Source organism: Caenorhabditis elegans, chromosome V (genome assembly GCF_000002985.6).
Source record: "Caenorhabditis elegans chromosome V".
Taxonomy (NCBI): domain Eukaryota; kingdom Metazoa; phylum Nematoda; class Chromadorea; order Rhabditida; family Rhabditidae; genus Caenorhabditis; species Caenorhabditis elegans.
In genome coordinates this window covers 20,348,192-20,367,287 of record NC_003283.11, presented here as the reverse complement: position 1 = coordinate 20,367,287, position 19,096 = coordinate 20,348,192, and the positions used below count along the sequence as shown (strand labels likewise).

At 38.6% G+C, this 19,096-nt stretch overlaps 3 protein-coding genes, 3 non-coding genes and 2 pseudogenes across 9 annotated transcripts; 5 read left to right on the top strand and 3 right to left on the bottom strand.

Moving 5' to 3' along the window:
* Positions 1 to 348: 348 nt before the first annotated feature.
* K02E2.8 (DUF281 domain-containing protein) lies at positions 349 to 1,580 on the top strand. Of its 2 annotated transcripts, NM_075523.5 has the most exons (5): positions 349 to 419; positions 462 to 506; positions 580 to 687; positions 737 to 881; positions 1,278 to 1,580. In NM_075523.5, exons 1-5 carry the CDS (start codon positions 356 to 358, stop codon positions 1,480 to 1,482), a joined length of 567 nt encoding a protein of 188 aa, NP_507924.2. In that variant the 5' UTR covers positions 349 to 355; the 3' UTR covers positions 1,483 to 1,580. The 2 variants fall into 2 exon arrangements, with proteins under 2 accessions (NP_507924.2, NP_001122969.1); NM_001129497.5 differs by lacking the exon at positions 462 to 506 and having other exon boundaries at positions 351 to 419; positions 1,278 to 1,526.
* grd-11 (GRounDhog (hedgehog-like family)) lies at positions 1,515 to 10,516 on the bottom strand. Its single transcript, NM_075522.4, has 15 exons — positions 10,251 to 10,516; positions 10,089 to 10,204; positions 9,890 to 10,045; positions 9,131 to 9,326; positions 8,886 to 9,080; positions 7,967 to 8,073; positions 7,110 to 7,916; positions 6,223 to 6,597; positions 6,059 to 6,178; positions 5,841 to 6,017; positions 2,632 to 2,767; positions 2,118 to 2,159; positions 1,809 to 2,065; positions 1,695 to 1,754; positions 1,515 to 1,638 (listed from the first exon to the last, which is right to left on the bottom strand). The coding sequence occupies exons 1-15, from the start codon at positions 10,369 to 10,371 to the stop codon at positions 1,570 to 1,572; spliced, it is 2,934 nt and encodes a 977-aa protein (NP_507923.2). The 5' UTR covers positions 10,372 to 10,516; the 3' UTR covers positions 1,515 to 1,569.
* K02E2.9 lies at positions 3,611 to 4,554 on the top strand (annotated as a pseudogene). The gene is made up of 4 exons: positions 3,611 to 3,792; positions 3,841 to 4,007; positions 4,164 to 4,334; positions 4,380 to 4,554. Coding segments are annotated over exons 1-4 (695 nt in total).
* A 1,791-nt stretch (positions 10,517 to 12,307) lies between the features above and the next one.
* Positions 12,308 to 15,793, bottom strand: K02E2.1 (Sodium-and chloride-dependent glycine transporter 2). Its single transcript, NM_075521.2, has 6 exons — positions 15,566 to 15,793; positions 14,826 to 15,066; positions 14,083 to 14,375; positions 13,219 to 13,378; positions 13,036 to 13,120; positions 12,308 to 12,526 (listed from the first exon to the last, which is right to left on the bottom strand). Exons 1-6 carry the CDS (start codon positions 15,786 to 15,788, stop codon positions 12,383 to 12,385), a joined length of 1,146 nt encoding a protein of 381 aa, NP_507922.1. The 5' UTR covers positions 15,789 to 15,793; the 3' UTR covers positions 12,308 to 12,382.
* On the top strand, positions 14,112 to 14,261 carry K02E2.16. The gene has a single exon (NR_070277.1). It is a non-coding gene; the product is annotated as an Unclassified non-coding RNA K02E2.16 (non-coding RNA).
* Positions 15,794 to 16,681: 888 nt separating the features above from the next.
* On the bottom strand, positions 16,682 to 16,768 carry K02E2.15. Its single transcript, NR_070276.1, has one exon. It is a non-coding gene; the product is annotated as an Unclassified non-coding RNA K02E2.15 (non-coding RNA).
* K02E2.t1 lies at positions 16,687 to 16,759 on the top strand. The gene has a single exon. It is a non-coding gene; the product is annotated as a tRNA-Asn (tRNA).
* Positions 16,769 to 17,362: 594 nt separating the features above from the next.
* Y38H6A.4 lies at positions 17,363 to 19,041 on the top strand (annotated as a pseudogene). The gene is made up of 4 exons: positions 17,363 to 17,469; positions 17,956 to 18,717; positions 18,771 to 18,894; positions 18,983 to 19,041. Coding segments are annotated over exons 1-4 (1,052 nt in total).
* Positions 19,042 to 19,096: the final 55 nt, after the last annotated feature.

Below are 19,096 nucleotides of genomic sequence, written 5' to 3'. Positions count from 1 at the left end.
TATCAAACGATACTAATTTTGAACCAAATGGTGAGTTTTCTGACCTAGATCTACATTTTAAGACATATTAGAGGGTCATATTGAGTCTGAAAAATCAAATACTCCGACTTCCTCATCAACTTTTAATTAAAAGCGACTAGCTCCAAATTTGTACAATTCAGTCCCCGGATTATTCTGATCTACCACCTCCAAAGCTTCATAATTCCATAGTGAATTCTTATCTCACCTTGAAAACAAGACGATCACCCTTTGGTCATTGCGTCATTGATATGAAACGATATGAAGCAGAAACTGGACACAATCCCCCCGTAATAATCGAAATATATAGTGCCTGGTGCTTGATATCAGGTACATAATGTTGCTAATTCTCATCTTCGTGAAACTTGCAGCGGCTTGCATTCCGACGCAATTTGTTACTCGTAAGTTTTTTTATTGGCTCAGCTCTAGTAAGTTATTTCCAGCACTCAACCCAGGCACCATAACTACTACCACGACAATTTCGGCTCGTGAGTCACAATACTAACTTACTATTAATTGAAACTAGTTAACGTCAATTCTATCAATTTTTAACTGTTCCAGCGACTACAACCGTACCTATTACTACTACAAATCCTGTATCTACCACTACTACGACTACAACTACAACCACAGAAGCCCCAACAACTACGACAACTGTGGTGCCTATCCGTAAGTCGTTACACTTTAAGACGTTTTTCTAATAATTGGAGATTTCCAGCTTGCAACATTTGCACCTCACCCTACAATGCAGGATGTCAAGGAATGGGAGTACCAAGTCCTACCGACTGGTGTGCGATTAGTGGCAGTTTTCCAATAATGTTCAGACGATATCCGGAGGAAACAACAGCAGACGCTCAATGCGTGTAAGTTGATCTACCATGAGGTCGTCGCATGTATCCGAATATACAGTGCGTCGCGGAACCCGGAACGTGTCGGCTGCTTCCGAACATTTACCTTTCGCACTGTCTTAGCCTTACTAGTAGAACGTGAAAGGCAAATATTTGTGGTACTTCAGCTTTGAACTGTTGCAAAGCTTGGAGGCTTAGTTCGGGCCGGGATTCTCAGTTTAAAACCGAATCCTAGAAGGCTTGAAACCTTTATATTTAATCTAGAAACACTAGACTAGGGCCCCCAGCTGAGTGAGGCACGAAATGCGGGCTTCCCGCCGACGTCGCGCGCCGGTGTGTGTGCAACGTTCTAAAAAAGATACGATTCCAATACCAAATCATGAAACTTCAGCCCAATCATTTTTCTTTTAGAATAACCTTCAGCTGCCCTGCAGGCACCGCCGCCTACCTACTGACAATTGTCGGAGAGCTTCCTGCAAACTTCGGAGGAACTGGAACGTTCAGTGCGGATTGCTGGGACACGGGAAATTTCAACACACCTGGAGTATGGACTTACTACTTTTTTGCTTATGGGGCAGCTTATGATTTTTCTCAAATAAGGTGTAAAAACATGTGATTCTGTATTTTGGTGTGTGAACAATTAATGAAAAAGATTCGATTTTTCATTTCTTTTACGATTTATTACACTTAAATAAAAAATAAATTATTTCCGAATAGGAATCACCAAGGTGAGCACCTCTTTGTACAGCGACGTTCCAGTTGGAAGTTCAATCTAAATGAAAAACATTGGATTTCAGTTAGAATTGAAATTGATAAATGTATACATACCTCGTCCAAGTAGAGATCTCCAAAATATTGCACTATCAAATTTCGCAAACGATCAAAGGCCTAGAATATTAAAATTTTAACTGTTATATAATAGAATAGTAAAATGAAGGTTACCCAGAAAAATGTGGTCTGCAGCACATTCTGCTGCACCTCACTGTAGCAGGAAGCCAGCACATCGTTCACAAGGATCCTTCCATTCTCTGTCAGTGGGGAGTATATCCCTGTGCTCACAGTTTTTGAGATACTATCGATTTTCTGCATGCGGAATTGATCCCCATTGTGAATTAGCAAACACTCTCCGATTTTCAGTTGAGAAGCTAGTTTGGTTTCCGAGTCGTCGGGCAAGGTATCGATTAGGTGGCGATAACGTTCTGAATTTTTTAAATTGGAAGGCTTTTTTTTTCGTTTTTGGAAATTGGGTACCTGGAGTTGAATTCAGCAATGATGAGTTTTTACTAGGTAGGTCTGAAATAACCGGATTGAAATTTTGTCAATTATAACTTTTTTAGGATATTATAAATCTCATGGCAAATGCACACTACATAGAACAACATGCTTCAAAGGAAGTTTTATGAGGGTTATTCATGTGATGACGAAAAATGGAAAAATGTATTTTAATACATGTTTTCCCCCAATGATGTATGCAGAAAAATGCAGAAAAACCGATGCATTTTTTGCATTTTTCTACATTTTCAACATTTTTCTACATCGGCCGGCAGCCCACTTCACATGCTTAACTTCACATGCAACATGTGAATAGGGCTGTTGTTCGTTGTAGAAAAATGTAGAAATATGTCGAAAAATGCAAAAAATGCATGCGTTTTTTTGAACGTTTTTCTACACATATGAATAGGGAAAAAATGTATTAAAATACATTTTTACCTTATTCGTCATCACATGAATAACCTCATTAGAAAAAAACGGGGAAAAAGCTCACATCTACATTCAGTCGCATAGATAAAATGACCGGCCGTCAGCTGAAGAGTCTTCCCGTTGTCCGTTTTAATTTCCAGAAACTCTTGCACTGTCTCCGGCTCTCGATGGATCCACAAAGTGATTGCCGAGAAGAGGGCCTGTAATTAAATTACCTTTCTTCCCAAGGGCTCATTTCTTAGGTGCTGTGTGGTCCAGTGCACACAAGATGTCAGATGTCTTATCTACAGTTTGATCTACGCAGTCTGTCTGCCGGTTTATTGCGCCCTACCTTTTGCTCTGTTGCCCTCACCCTTCCTGTGGTAGGCGGGAGTTATTCTAGTCTCAATGCCTTGCCACTGTGCGGTTGCTCATTATTGAGGACCTCATCCTAACAACACAGTTAAAATGCGATGCGCGCATAGTGGATGAAGAGCCATAATGCGCCCATCGCATGCGGCGACCACCCATTTCGAGCCCATCGCGTGCGGAACGCGATGGGCGCACAGTTGGCCCAAGGTGTGTTCATTTGCGAGCCAATAAATTCAAAATTTGAAGTGTTTCTTCGCCTATTTTTTCGCATTTAATTCCATTTTTATTGAATTTTTGATTTATATTACTGATTGTCTCATGAAAATTTGTTTTATATGCATTAATTTATCTTAATATTGATTTTTTTTTTGAAATTGCCATGTCTATAGAAAAAACTTACTCTAATCAGGGAGAGATTGAAATATTTAATGAAACCGCATGGTATTTTGTTACTGGTACACGAAAAAATCGTCAGGATTACTGTAGTTTTACCATTTAGCCTTAAAAAATTGCAATCTGCGAATTTTCCACTGATATTTGATCATTCTCAGAACAAATTGTTCAATATCTTGGTAGTTCCTGTGTTTTTAGCTCGTGATTTGTCATTTAGATTTTTCAATCAACATTTCTTTGACCGCTCTCACCGTCATATTTTGGTAATTTTGTCCAACAAAATTCGTAATCCATTTTACAGAGGTGCCGAAAAATCGTCTTAAACTTCTGGAGAAGAAATTGCTCCACGGAAAATAGCCAAAACAGTGCGAGAAAATGGAACGCCCAATACACTGAAAGCGGTCGATTCTACGAAAAATCATAATTCTTCAGTTTTCGATGCTTTCTACCCGGAGACAGTCGCATCTGTACTAAAGTTTAGGTACTTTACATTTTCGAGTGATGGTTTCTCAGTTTTCTTTATTTTCAGCGACATCTCAGCGATAGCCAAGGAAACATCATCTTCACTCGCAAAACCCGCATACCTGCTCCAACAGCTCCAGTGACCATGTAAAAGAGCGATTCGTGGCGGAGGACCTTCTGGTGGCGCCGAATCGGAGGTTTTTAAAAAGGAAGAACAATCATCAGCATCGAATGGTAAAATTACGGCTACAATTATCAATTTTCTGGAGCCCACCAAAGATTTTTGAACGAAAAAGTCAGAGGCTCCAAGTAATCTAGGATCTCTGTTTGCTTTTTTGGGAAAAGAGTTGGTGTATGGAACTAATCATAAATCCATTATCGAATTTTCAGTGGTGACAAGCCGAAGGAAACACCGAAGTTCAGTGGGTTCGCGGATCTCGCACAGAAAGCCATGGAGAAACAGAATCAGGCAAAACGGGAAGTTGGCGAGGATGACGAAGGAAAATTAGAACCTTAAAAGATTGACGAAGATCAAGAGCTGGATGCAGTGCTCAGCAGCAAGTTAGTTTCGAAGCATAGTTTTAATGGACCATGTTCATTTTTCAGTATCTGTGTTCAAATTCCAAGGAAAAGAATACGCGAAGCTTGGAGTTGGAATACTACACGTTAAAAACACTAATGGAAAATTCAGCGATGAAGGCAATAGCTGTCGAGGGGGAACGGAACCGGCTGACTTGTCCAACTTCGAGAACCGAAATGGTAACGATGATATTTCGATAATTTTGTTATTAAGATTTTCATTTTTTGTTGATAATGTTTTCTTTTTGTCGTTTTAAAAACACTTTGCTCTGTTAATGAATGTATTTTGGTTCAACTAATTGTCTTGAATGCTCAGAATTTGCACGGTTTAGTAGTTTTATTATCAAAAAGGAGAATCCACAATCTGCCCATAATTTATGTTCGCGATGCTCGCAAAATGCATCTCAAATTCGCGATGGACGCACAATGCGCGCACAATGGGCATAATTTCCGGTTCCTTTTTCTCCCACTCGCGATCCACGCCAAAAACACTATGCACGCATCGCATTTTAACTGTGCAAGGAAAGGTTTTTAGTTTACCGTCAGATTTCAAAACGAGATATGTGTCATTTGAAAGTGTTTCATAAGGATATGTCACTGCAAAATTTTAAGCGGCAAAGCTCCATTCTCAACCCCTCTAGCATCGATCTGAAACTATTTCAGTGCATTTTTCACTACTTTGGAGGCCTGTAGAATTGCTCCAAAATTTTTTTTGCAAACTTTCAATGTTTTTCAGAACGTTTACAAGTAGGCAAATAATCTGGGGAATTTTTGGAAAATTTTAAATTTTTTTCAAAAAAATTAAATTTTTCCAAAAATCTCCCAGATTGTTTGCCTACTTATAAACGTTCTGAAAAACATTGAAAATTTTCAAAAAAAAATTTGGAGCAATTCTACAAGCCTTCAAAGTAGCTATATTGCAAAAAATTAGAGCTTGTGGGAAACGGACCCGTGAACGTCATATTAATGAACGTGAATGTTACTAATCGGCCATTTGGACGGTGATTTTTAATATAAAACATTTGTGTAGACTTTTCTACGCGTGAAAAATAGAGTTTTCAGCAGAATTAGTACTAAATTTTCAGATCGAAATTTCAGCTGTTTGGGGTGGAGATTTGCCGCTTAAAATTTCGTTGTGACCTCCCCTAGGGTAGTACTTTCAAAGGTCACATACCTCATTTCGAAGTCTGAGGGTAAACTTAAAACCTTTCCTTGTAAGCCTAAAAACCCTAGGGCCTAACATTGAAATTTTTTCTAAGGATTTCAGCCAGTGCCTAACTTGAAAGGTCAGGATCATATGCCTAAATATCTATGCATAGAGAACTCATAGCCAGGCTCTTTAGGCTTTTGCCTAACCTTAAATAATTTTCCCCAAGAACCTAAGGGCCTATGTCTAAACTTCAGAACCTTTTGGAAAATGCGATATCATAAAAACAGATCTTAGAAATAATAATATCTGGAAGTTACTTTACAAATCTTGTAACTTACGGTTTTCAGATCAGCAGTCAACACATAATCTCCAATCTCGATCTCGTCCATTCGCTTCTTGCCGCTTGGAGTAGTAACCCACGTGTCCCTTGAGAAGCAGGTGAGAAATGGAGGTGGAGGTGGAGGTGGCACAGGAGGTGGTGGTGGCACCGGCAGAGCAAAGAACGGCGGAGGGATCTAAGCAGCTTTATAGAGTTTTAGGGTCAGTGTGCTCCTACCGTAGTCGTAGTCGTGGTCGATGTTGATGACATGTCATCGCCTCCATCATCGTCATCGTTATCATCATCTTCTTGTTCTCGATCCGTATACACAGGCCCATCAACGGTTGGATCATTTGCCTGAACTTTATAGATATCAGTTATCACTTACCAGTGTAACCTACCACATCAACAAAATCACTAGCTGGTGGAGGATCCGGGCTCGACTGGAAGCTCAACGCACTATAGCCTCCCAGATACAGCTTGGACACCCTACCATTGAACTTCTGTGTTTTCCAAGCAAAATCCGCTTCAGCGGCGATCGAGTCAAACGTGGTGTCGAATCTCCGTTCCATGGTTCGGGTTATCATTTTCGCCATGGCTCTCGAGTTGTGCTTGTCAAAGCCTGGCTGTTGCCGAGTTTCCTCTACAATCCTTATCATATCGTAGGCGACTCCACCATCGCAAATTATTGAACCGAAGAGTCCGGTGAGAGTTGAGGGGCAGAAGATGGGGATCGCATAGCCGATGTCGTGGAAGATGGAAAGGTGGATAGGGTACTGGAAAAGAGACTTTAGTCTGAGCAAAAAAGGCTTTGAACTTATTCCGAAAGACCTCGATTGAAAATAATTTAAAGGATTTGGGCCCAAATATGCATGCCTGAAAACCTGAACTAGAGAACCTAAGCTTTAGGATAAAGCCCAAGGTAGAGCACCCATGGGGCCGCGTCAATGGCGCCTGCGCTGGCTTCACGGCGTCATTCACGCCGCTTAGATCCGAATGTATAGTGCAGCGCGGAACCACGAACGTGCCGGGCGCTTTCAAATAACAACCTTTCGCTCTACGTTGCGTAAAACAGCGTTGCACAACTACGGTGTACAGCCGTAAATGCTCACTACGCAAACAAGTTCACGCCAAATTGCACAGCGCGGCGAACGGCGACGGCGACGGCAAAGACCGGTCGGCGTGAGGTCGCCGACGCGAGGACCTGATTTAAAGAAGCTAAGTTTTTTGATGAGCCAAGGGAGCTTCATAACTATATAACTTAGCAAATTTCCAAAAAAATCCTTACCGGCGAGGTTCCGATCTGTCTTTTCATCCTTCCAAAAGCGTAAGTAAATGGGGAGCTAAAGTGTGTAGGCAATTGATAAGGTAGCAGGTTTTGCTGTAAATTGAACATCGGTTGTTGATGAACTGTCATAGGAACCGGAGTAATCCAATACGGCGATGGCGTGATTTGATTCGGGATTTCCACTTCACTGATCCTCTTGTCTAGATTATGATCCGGTGTAAGGTAGGCAAGAATATGGTACCTATCGACTCGATATTTACAAGTAAAGCTATCATTATAGTGTGATGCATACACAAAATCATCGAGAGCTACAATAACCTCAGCAGAGTGCTGAAACACTTCCTCGACATTCCACTGAACCACTTTTGATATGTTTCTTATATCATAAGCGTTAAAGTAGGAAGAAGCCATATGGGTGTTGTAAGCAGCATTCATGGCATTGAACATATCAATACTACAGCATTTGGATCCGGTTCTGACCTCCTCCAGGCAATGGGAGCCAACAGGGAAGCCCACTCGATCTCCAGAAGATTCTAATAGGAGTTGCACATTTTGTGGTGCCTCGTGTGGGAAGTTGGATTCCATGGAGCCAAGTGGGTCGAGAATTGAAATATCTGCTAGCTTCCTTTCCTCTTCCACCTTCTCTATATCATACTGCTTTGGTGTCGCATAGGCCAAAATATAGAATCCCTTGCTTTGAAATTTACAGATCTTCTCGCCAGATCTTGTGGAGATCATGAAGTCAGAGCGGGAAACTATCACTTCATAGGATGACTTAAAACGATGCTGCACGGAGTGTTGGATTCTCTGGAAAAAAGTTGTCAAGAATTACCTAAATAAAGATATAGTAAGTTTACATTAGCAATTATTCCCTCTCCGCCGGGCCCAAAATCCGGCGAGCTGGCCATTTGGCTCATCGCGTCTCTCATCGTGGAGGCTAGAGGTCCGCTGCAGCATTTGTTGCCTGAAAAGGAATAGACCGAAATTCGTCATAAAGTAAGGAGCTATGGAACTAGGCGTTGTGTGGGCCTGTGCATACTAGATGTTTTATCTACAGTTTAATCTATGCCGCCTATCTGCCGGTATATTGTTGTGACCTACAATCTTCCCGCTTGCTCTGTTGGCCCCCTGTGTAGGAGGTGATTGTAAATGACCTGGCCACTGCGCAACCGCAGAAGACTGCAGTTGCTCAGTGGCCAGACATTGGGCTCTCATTTATAATCGCCTCCTACACGGGGAGAACAACAGAGCAAGTGGGAAGAATGCAGGTCGCAATATATCGGCTGAAAGGCGGCATAAATCAAACTGTAAATAAAACATCTAGTGTACATACCAGGGCTGTTCGGCAACCGAAGTTGAAAGAGGTTTTAGACATGGTGCATCGATTCAATTTTGACAGCTTATATCTCGGTACTCTTTTTTTTTTAATTTTGTTTGGTCCTATGCACCAGGGCAGTGCGGCAACCGGCAAGGTGTCGGAAAATTTTTACAATCTGTGGAATGAGTATGATCTGCTAAAAATAGTTAGGACACGTTTCCCACTTTCTGTGTAGGAGGTTATTATGAATGAGTGAGAGGTAACAAAAGCACAATGGGAATTCAGAACAAATTATTTGTTAGCCTCGTACAGACTTATAACCAAATTTCTGAAAAAAAAAACGGTCTAACTTCAGAAAACCTACTTCTTGTCTTGAAATGCCGCCAAAAGTCAGTCTCTAGACCTTTTAGCTGGCACAACATTTTTCAAAGCCCAGAGCCTTCTAAAATGTCACCCACCATCTCTCCGTTCCTTTTCGCAATGCGTGTTCTCCGGGAGCCTATCTCTGATTCGCAGGTTTGTAAAATTCTTCGGTACAGGTACAGGCCCAACCAGGTCTATTTCAGCTATATCTGGCAAATGTGACATATTGGTTCCCAACACGAAGGCGTTTTCAATGGAAGCTTCAGTGGTGAAGATTTCCTCCTTTGCATCTGAAAACTTACTAGTTAGTTTCCAAAATGCCGCGAAAACTCAAGCAGACCTTGTTGAGACCACCTGTTCGGATACTGAAGAATATTATCAGCATCTGGCTGAACAGAAAGATTCTCGCCAGCAGTGACGTCATCGCGATGATCCTTAAAACCCCCGCGCAGGCCTTGAGGCTTGGTGGAGCCTAGTGGATCGGAAGAGTCAATGGAGGAGAGGTAGTTTTCCATATGCATGTTGAAGGGGTCGTACTAAAATTTAAGAGGTTTAGGTGTATCAGAATTTGAAAACAAGAGGCATACGTTGACTTGATTCGAAAAATTCCATAGGAAACTTCACTTGGTGTCAGAGTACCCCATTTATGTAGGTTTGATCTACGTAGATCTACAAAAACTGCGGGATTTGAGACGCAGAGTTCTCAACTGATTTCGCATGGCTAAAAATGTGCTGACGTCACACATGTAAAATTCCCGCAGTGTATGTAGATCAGACGGCAATGGGACAGCCTGACACCACGTGAAACTTATAAAACTTCATGAACCTAAGCTTAAAAACTTATCCCTAAAAGATCTAGTTTGCGTGCCTAAGAGGGGACTAAGCCTGAAAATTTAATATTAGGGACTCAAAACTACGGGCAGAATTTTGGGGGTCAAAGCCGTCTTGAGGCTAAGCCTATGGAGATGAAAGTCTGAAATTCTCCTATCAAAGCTCATAATTACTAAATTTGTTCCACTAGCGGGGTAATACATATTAGAAATTACAAGTTTAGGAGACCGAAAATGATTTTGAAGAGTTGCAAATTCTGTAAGCTCACCTGCACCGGTGTCTCGTAGATCAAAAAGTACTGATTTTCTACATGCACCTTACAGGCTTGAGATCCATGATAATGAGTGGAAATCGCAAAGTTCGATTTGCAAATTATGGCTTCAAAACTTGCATGGAACTCCAGTTGAGCTTTTCGTTGTATAACCTGTAATATTTTTTATGGGGAATTTTATAGACTTTGAACCAACCTTTGCAAGATCTCCTAGGCTTCCAGCTTTACCCTGGCGAATAAAATTTTGTAGCAAATCTTTCAAACTCTCATCACAACATTCAACGATAAGGCTTTGGTAAGGATGTGACCAGGCTGAAATTGGGGTCTTGAAGAGAATTTTCAGAAAAAGTGTGCTTACCATGAGTTTGATTCCAAATGCAAGGTGACTGATGCTTGTTGTCAGTTGATAAACCTATATTTTTGAAACTTCCAGCTTCTACGTGACTTAAAATCGATAAAGTAAATAGCAGGAAAATCATGGAATAACTAGGACATAAAGCTCAAATCAACAAATTCTTCAAATTTCCAATAAAGCTAATACGATGTTTGGCAAAAAATACGGCAAAAGCGCAACAGCAAACAGGTGATATAATTAACGATGATAATCCAGACAATAGACTTCGTGTGTGATCTTGATCAGAATGGTGATAACGTATGTATAAACGGATATAAAGCAATGAGATAATCCTTATCAGCAAAACTTTTTGTACCCATATTCGAAGTTTAAATCAGGGGTTTAAAAAGGCATAAGATTTTTTCCGGCAGATTGCCGGAATTGAAATTGTTGGCAATTCGGCAAGCAGGCAAATTACCGGAAGTGAAAATTTCCGGCAAATCGTCAAGTCGACAAATTGTCGTAATTGAAATTGCCGGAAAATCGGAAAGTCCACAAATTGCCGGGATTAAAAATTTCCGGTAAATCGGCAAGCCGGCAAATTGGTGGATTTAAACATTTCCGACAAACCGGCAAGTCGACAACTTGTCGAAATTTAAATTTCCGGCAAATCGACAAGCCGACAAGTTGACTACTTGACGAAATTTAAATTTCCGGCAAATCGACAAATCGGCAAATTGCCGGGATTAAATATTTCCGGTAAATCGGCAAGTTGGCAAATTGCAGGAATTAAAAATTTCCGGAAAACCGGCAAGTCGGCAAATTGCCGAAATTTAAATTTCCAGCAAATCGGCTAGTCGACAAAAACGAAAAAACGGCTAATGCCGAAATATACTTGAGTAATGTATTATATATTTGCAAACACTTTTCGATGAACCATCAGTTTTCGGTGTCAAAATCCAATTTTCAAGGACTCCAAAACCTCCGAAGAGCAGTTTTCATCATGGATTTCAATTTTCCAAAAACCATTTTCTGACTAAACTAATCCATCAAATGGTCAAACCCAAATCAGAATGCATCAACTATATGGTTTCAAATTCCACTCGAACAGGTTGTTATCACTATAGATAATCTCAGAGATGAAAAGCTAAACAAGATGTTGCAAGAAACAAAAAAACTAGAATGTTCTCAGCGCATGCCTTCCGTGTAGTGACAGGGGACTTATCAGCGAAATGATGAGTCGATGGGTTTTTGGGATGTGTTTTAGTGTACACGGAGAATTACGAACTATGTTCCCACGGGGTGGATATTCAAAAAAAAAAGTTTAAATTATTTTTGAAAAATTAAACATATTTAAAAAAAAATATTCTGAAACTTGCTGGAAATTTCAAAAATTCTTTCGAATTGTTTGAAATTATATCGAAGGTTAAAAAAAATTTCTGAAACTTGCTGGAAAGTCCTGAAATTTTTTTAAAACTGCTTAAACTTTTTCGGAAGCTTTTCTATTAGTATTGCACCTTGAACACCCTCCGAAAATTAGTATTGCACTCCCTTTTAGTGTTGCACTCCCTAATAGTCTTGCGTCTACTTTTTTTCCGTGCAAACCCGCCTCACTAAATTTAATATTTTAACAACATTTTCTGCGTCGTTTTCAATAATTTTCGTGAAAATTTTTATAAGATTGAAGTTATTGAACATTTTTGTTGCAATTTCAATCAAATTTTCTGAATTTTTACATAAGATTCGAGTTTTTTCAGAACAAAAATAGTAAGCTCAAAGTCAGAAAAATGTTCTGAAAATTAGTATTGCACTCCCTAATAGTCTTGCACTCCCTATTAGTATTGCAAGCGGGAAGACCATCGAAAAATAGTATTGCAGCCATATTAATAGAAGAAATACGGTATGTATATTTTTAAAAAAATTAGAAAATTTCTGGAAATTTTTCTAAATCGTTAAAAGTTTTCTTGGAGGGTTTTTACATTTTTTACAGATATTTCAAAATTTTCAAAATTTCTAGACCTTTCTTGACTTTTCTGAAATTAAATCAATTGAAAAAAAACCATTTCTGAATTTTTCTGAAATTAAATTGAGTAACTTTATGTGACATGGGACATTATATCATACAATTGTTGCGAAAAACGGGTTCAGGTTAACAATTAATATTTATCCGGGAAATTCTGAACTGGGTAGGCTGGCCTTGGACGCTTGGCCTCAGCACTTGGTATGAAGAGTGGCTCCAGTGGGACTTTCTGCTCGGGCTCCTTGATGAACTCGACGGGAAGCTTTTCTGGCTCCGAGATCTGAAAATATTTTGAATTTTTTGCTAATAGCTCAAGCAGTATTTTGAAAAATTTCACTTTTTCGGACAGAATTTTTTTTAATTTGGGAAATTCAAGAAAAAAAATTTTCAGACCGTTTCAAAAAATTGCAAAATACTTTTTAAAAATTCCAAACTATTTCGGAAAATTCTAGAAGTTTCCAAAAATTCCCAAGTATTTTTAAAAACGTAATTTTTTTTTGTAAACTCAAGAAAATTCATAAGAAACCGATTTTTTAATAAGTCGAAATAATTTATCAAAAATTTCAGAAGTTTTCAGAAATTCAGGATAATTTCAGACTCCAGAAAGTTCTAGAAAGATTTCAAAAATTACAAAAAAAATTTAGGAAACACTTGCGAAAATCCGGAAAATTTCTGAAAATTCACCGAGATACAGTACCCTAGGACACCATATTTAACTAAATTTTATTGAATCTCAAAAATTGTTTAACACATGTTATTTGACGTGCTGAATTCAAAAACCTACAGTACCCTGATTTGCGGAGTGACTCCCTGGGCAGCAGGTGCTGCCAACTGGCTCATTTGGATTTTTTGTTGGAATCGGCGATATTTGCAGCTGCAATATAAAATTTCAATTAATTTCTTATATTATTTCCTTTAAACTTTTTTAAAACAATTTTCTCTGCCACCTGTCATTTGGATTACTGTACTTACCCGCACATGATGGTGTCCCGATAGGAGGGAAGAATCAGGAAGGTGAATATGAGTACGGTGGGTCCGAAGAAGAAGCTCCAGACTCTGGTGGCCATCTCATTACTCAGAAGCTCATTAGAATCGGAGAGGTTTAGGAAAAACGCCAGAGACACGAAGCAGTCTGAATTTTTCTGTACTTTTCTATAACTTATTAGATTTTGTGGAGGTTTTCTAAATTTTTTTTGATTTTTCTGGAACATTCTAGAAAATTTCTGAAAATTCCAAAATTTTCTGAAACTCTCTAGAACTCTCCAGATATTTTTGAACATAATAAAAAATTTCTGGAAATTTCCAAAAATTTTCTGGGAAATTAAAGGAATTTTGGAAGGTTTCTAGAGCAACTAGTATCACTTCAAAACTTTGAGGAATTTTTAGGAATTTTTCAGCGTTTTCTGAAATTTTACTGAAATCATCTGGAACTCTCAAAAACTGCTTGAAATTTTCTAGGAATTTTTTTTTAACTTTCTAGAATTTCCTAGAATTCTCTTGATATTCTTGGAATTTTTGGAAATTTTCTAAACTTCCCAATAATAATAAAAAATAATCCGGATTATTTTTGAATGTTCAGGGCTTTTTTCGGAACTTCCCAAACTTCTCCAAACTTCCTGAGTTTCCTAGAATTCTGAAACTTCCTGGCAATTTTCTAGAAATTCCTGCGTTTTCAAGAACCTTCTGAATTTTTTTTCAGGCTTTCTGGAACTTTTTTGGTATCTCACAGAATTTTCTGGAAATTCTCAGAACATTACCGAAATTTTCTATAATTAATTACCCCCTATAGAATTTTTTTCAAATTTTTTTTTGGAATTCTCTCCAATTTTAACTCACAAAAGCACGGATAAACACTGATCGGTGCGAAAATCGAAAAGAGCATAGCCCATCCCAACCGACTCCGAGCATCATAAATCACGGGGTCTAGCATATCCATGGCGATTTTTTTGCCGGCACAGCAGGCAAAAGTCATACATCCCATTCCGATAAAGGCAAACATAAAGCCGAGGGAAATTATAATAAGAGCCAAAATTGCAACAAGAGATGGAGCCGCGTAGTCAGCTTTGTTGAGCATATTGAACACTGCAGAGATGGGGAACGATAGGATGAGGATCAGGAGAAATGGGATCCTGGAATTTTCGCGGGCAAAAATTATGCTAATTTTTAAATTCTTCATGCTAAATTACCCCTAGCCTTTAATTCCCAGAATTTTAGCGAAAAAATCCGTCAAATCCGGTGTCAGGTTCGCAAACACCAAAGTACAGTACCTCATGGCGCCGGATTTGACGCAAAAATGCACAAAAATGCTGAAAAACATGGGATAGAGTGAACTTGACATAGAGAATTTGATTTTCTGCTTCAAATCCAAAAGATTCGGTGTAAATTCTGTCAAATCCGGTGTCAATTCCGCAAACACCAAGGTACAGTACCCCATGACACTAGATTCGACGCAAAGTTGCACTAGAACATTGTAAATTGCGGTCTTGGGTTATTTTTGCGTGGCGAGTTTGAAAATCACAAAGAAAAATAGGAATTGTCCCTTTAAACTCCTCAAAAACCAACATTTCCCTCCAGCTCACCAAGTACACCACCCGTAGTTCTGCTTCCGGGAGGTCCCCATCCTCATCGCCATGAATAATAACACTGGTAGTCCCATAATTAATGTCATTTGTGCTGTAGTGACACTTGTCGCGTATGCCATATCAATGAGCCAACTTTTCTCTATATCACCACGTGGATACAGTAAATTCCAGACGTAGGTGGCGATTTTCATGACGGTGGAAATGCTTAGAGGTACTGCGACGCTTGACATGTAGGCTTCTGGAAATTTTTTTGGGGTTTAGTGAGTTATAACGAAAAATTATTATTGCTGGCATTAGCTTGCTGGAGTTACAAAAAAATTCAAAAAAAATCTGCAAAAACATTTTTTCGAATTTTTTTCAAACATTTTTTTTCGTTGAGTATAGTTTTTAATATATTTTGTTCTAGAAAAAACCATTTAAAACGTTTTAAAAATTTACAAAAATTATATTCCAAAAAGATTGTACAACTTGAAATCTATATTTTCTCAAAAAAAAAGTTTCAAAAAGCCCCTGTAACCTCAGAAAAACCGATTACGAATAAAATTTTTTCAGTTATTAAAAACTAGAATTTTCAAATTGAACCTCGAATATCTTCCAAGTTAGTATATAGATTTCTCTGATCCCTAGAAAAAACCCCATAAAAATATTCAAAGTTTGAACTTTCCAGAAACGGTTTCAAAAATTTTATACTCCACTTAATCACAAAGTTACAACAATTTCCCGGTCTCACCACTCACCCGTAAAATCCCTCTGAATCCAAATATTACAAAACCACAGAGCTCCCAGGAGCAAGACCTCAATCAAATGAAAGAAACATCCAAAAACTGTGCGATAGAGCGCATTTTCCACATAATAAGCAAACGGATACTCGCATTCCACCGTGACAAATGTGCCACGAGACACATTATAGCAGAAGCTCGCGTTGTAGTTTGAGCTGGGGTTCAGGAGCCCGTCAAGCATTGGCTGGAAGGTTTTTTTTGTAATTTTTATTGAAACTGTAGTGGATATTTGATATGATTGCAATAAATTTAAGAAAAAATTTAAAAATTTAAAAAAAAATTGGAGAAAAAATGTAGAAAAATGAAGAAAGTTGAGGGAAAATTAAAAAAAAAACCTGAGAAATAATTTAAGAAATGCGTCAAAAAACCATGACAACGGCCAAAATCACCTGGTATTCTGATGTAGAAGTTAGTTGTATAAGAACAGGTGCATTTAGAGGTACGGTACTCTATTTTCAGTCAGCTGGAATTTTCGTATTTTGTTTTTGCACATTTGATTGCTAAGCGAGGCTATGAACGTAGAAGTTTCAGAGCTTAAAACTCAATTTCAGAAATTTGATGTTAATTTCCAGATTTCACATGCAAATTCACTCCTTATCCTCAATTTTCGGAGCTCTAGTGCAATTTCTCGTAAAATTCGGTCTCATGTCCGCAAACACCATGGGACAGTATCCCGGGGAACCGGATTTGACGCAATATAGCGCTGAAGCTCTGAAAATTTAGGGTTAGGGGCTATTTGAGGTGCTGAATTAGAAAATTTACAGGCTTCTGTCAAATTTGTTTGATAGAACGTTTAAAAATTAATTTATTCATAGCAATGAATAAATAACAACACTGTTCCTTTTCAAATTGATGAAGTGTCGGGCAGTCGGAATCCTCGGAGCATAGACCAACTGAGCGGAGCCCAGAAGAGCATCTCTGAAATAGGAAAGAATTTAAGAACTTCGGTGGAAAATCTCTGTTTCGTGGCCTAAAAATCGAGAAAACTCGGCCACAGATTTTTTATCGATGCACTATGACCAATTTCACCAGAATTATTACGTTTTTTTCTCACAGTATAGAAAGACGTTATTCGCCGTGCTTCCGTGGCGCAATAGGCAGCGCGTTCGGCTGTTAACCGAAAGGTTGGTGGTTCGAGCCCACCCGGGAGCGAAACTTTTTCGTTTTGCTACTTGTAGCCGGAAAAATGTGCCCGCCTACCTACCCATTGCCTATTTTCTTTCTGAAACCCCCTATTTTTCGATTATTTTAAAGTTTGGTGGCCAAGTTTTCCAATTCCGGCCACAAAATTCACTCTATCCTCATTCCTTCCATTTATGTAAGGTGATACTGTAATTATTGGTTCCTCGATATAGGGCTCTTCTGTAGTAGTTGTACTTGCCAGCCTTGCTCTTTCCACTAATTTGCTCCATTCTTCAAGTTCGGAGGATCTCATTTTTTTAAAATTTTTGTCTAACAAAAATAGAAAAAGATTCAATAATTATTTTCTCAGTTGACAATTTTCTGGTACATTCACAGCCCACTGAGATAGTGACCCAAAGTTGAGTGAGGTTGTCTCGATCGATGCACCATGTTCACTCTCTTTTTTTGGAATGTTTACTTATAGATTGCAGACACATCTGTCCCGTTTTTCACTGCACTTTTGACCTCCACCTTCCCATAAACTGACTGTCATAAATGCATCGATTGTCTTATTCGAACACTGTCTCCCCACAGTTACCACACATTCATTCATGTATCTTTGTCTCTACTGAAATGCTCTCCAAACCAGAATCACCACCTTCTTACAAAGCGTTTCCTTTATTCAAAATTCCAATCATCGCAGCCAACGAAGTTATGTTGTGTATGCCGCTAGTCGAGATGTAAGTTGTTTTTGCCGAGAAATAGTTCGATACTTCACGTGGTGGCAGGTTGTCCCATCACGGTTTGATCTACAAAAAATGCGCGAACTTTTTGACCAAATATATGTGACGTCAGCACGTTCTTAACCATACGAAATCAGTTGAAGACTCTGCGTCTCTTCTCCCGCATTTTTTGTAGATATATGTAGATCAAACCGAAATAAGGCACTCTGACACCACGTGGTACTTGTGTATTATAATCACGCACTTTGAAATTAAAACTTTGAACATTTTTCAAGTTATGAAAAGTTATGAAAAGTTACGAAATGAAAACCTGCAGAGTTTTTTGTATTGTTGCTTACAATTAGAAAAATTGATGTTTGCTTACTTGTTAGAGAAAAAAAAGGAAAATGCATAACACGTTAATGTACAAAACTTGATAAATGAATGAAAATTCAATTTTTTTTTCAAACTAAAAAAAAATTATCAAAAAACTAGCTTTTTTAGTTACAATTTTTCTACGATCAAGAAGAAGACAAGAAGCTTTGTAAAAACCTTCACATCACAGAAACTACGGGGAAGACTTGAAATTTGCGTGAATATATTTGAAAATTCTTGCATTAGAATCAGGAATCGGACAGTTGATTTGTGGAAAATTGAATTAAAACCAATTGGAGAAACGGTACAAAATAGCTGTAGAGAAGGGATCACCTGGAACATGTCCGTGCCTGATGTTTTGGCCAGCTTCACGTTTTGGACCGACTATATCACTGAACTCTTCAACACCCCAATCACTACGTTTCACTTTGAAATCACTTCATTTGAAACTCAAAATCAATCAATAATCGACTGGCTTCTATCCAAACAAGAGACTATTCGAGATTGATGTTATTGTCGGAGACGATTTTCTTACTGATAATTTTCTAGCAATCTGGAACAGAAATCTAAAAGTGACAAAGTATTTAGAGCTTGATCTCATTGTGAGACACAACTTTCAATGGGATATCGCAATTAAGCAGCAAGAGTTGCGTATCTGGAACGCCGATTGGTTCAAGCTGAAAACTTGCTGAAGGCGGAATGCTTGAGCATCATCCTAGACGGATCAGAATTGACATCTATTGAATTGAATAGATTCCTCCAAAGTTGGTTATTGTCAGAATCTAACGTCAATTTCAAATCCTTCCAGTTTCATACCTATGATGAAATTTCACTAGATCAGGTCCTTGATCTCCCTGCAGAAGCAACGGAAGAAAATGAGCAGGAAAAACGGTAAGTTTTCTAGTATACACTTCACCGTTTCAACCTTGATTTTTTCTTTGCAGAGCAATTATCAGCCTAATGCTTGATTCTCGAGCAGAATTGACGATCAAGCGGAACGATGGGAGGAACGCTTTACTGAGCACTCCGTTCAATAAATTCTTCCAAAAAATTGACTTCTTAATGAATGTTTGTTCTGACAAATTATATTGATTGTGAAATGTTTTAACAAATTTAGTTTTACTTTGTTCCAAGTTCACTGTAATTTTTTTTTCAGCGTCCTATTCTAGGTACGGTACCCCGCGACACCGGATTTTACGCAATATTGCACTAAAACTTTGAAATTTTGGGATTAGAGGTTATTTGGAGTGTTGAATTGGAAAATTCACAA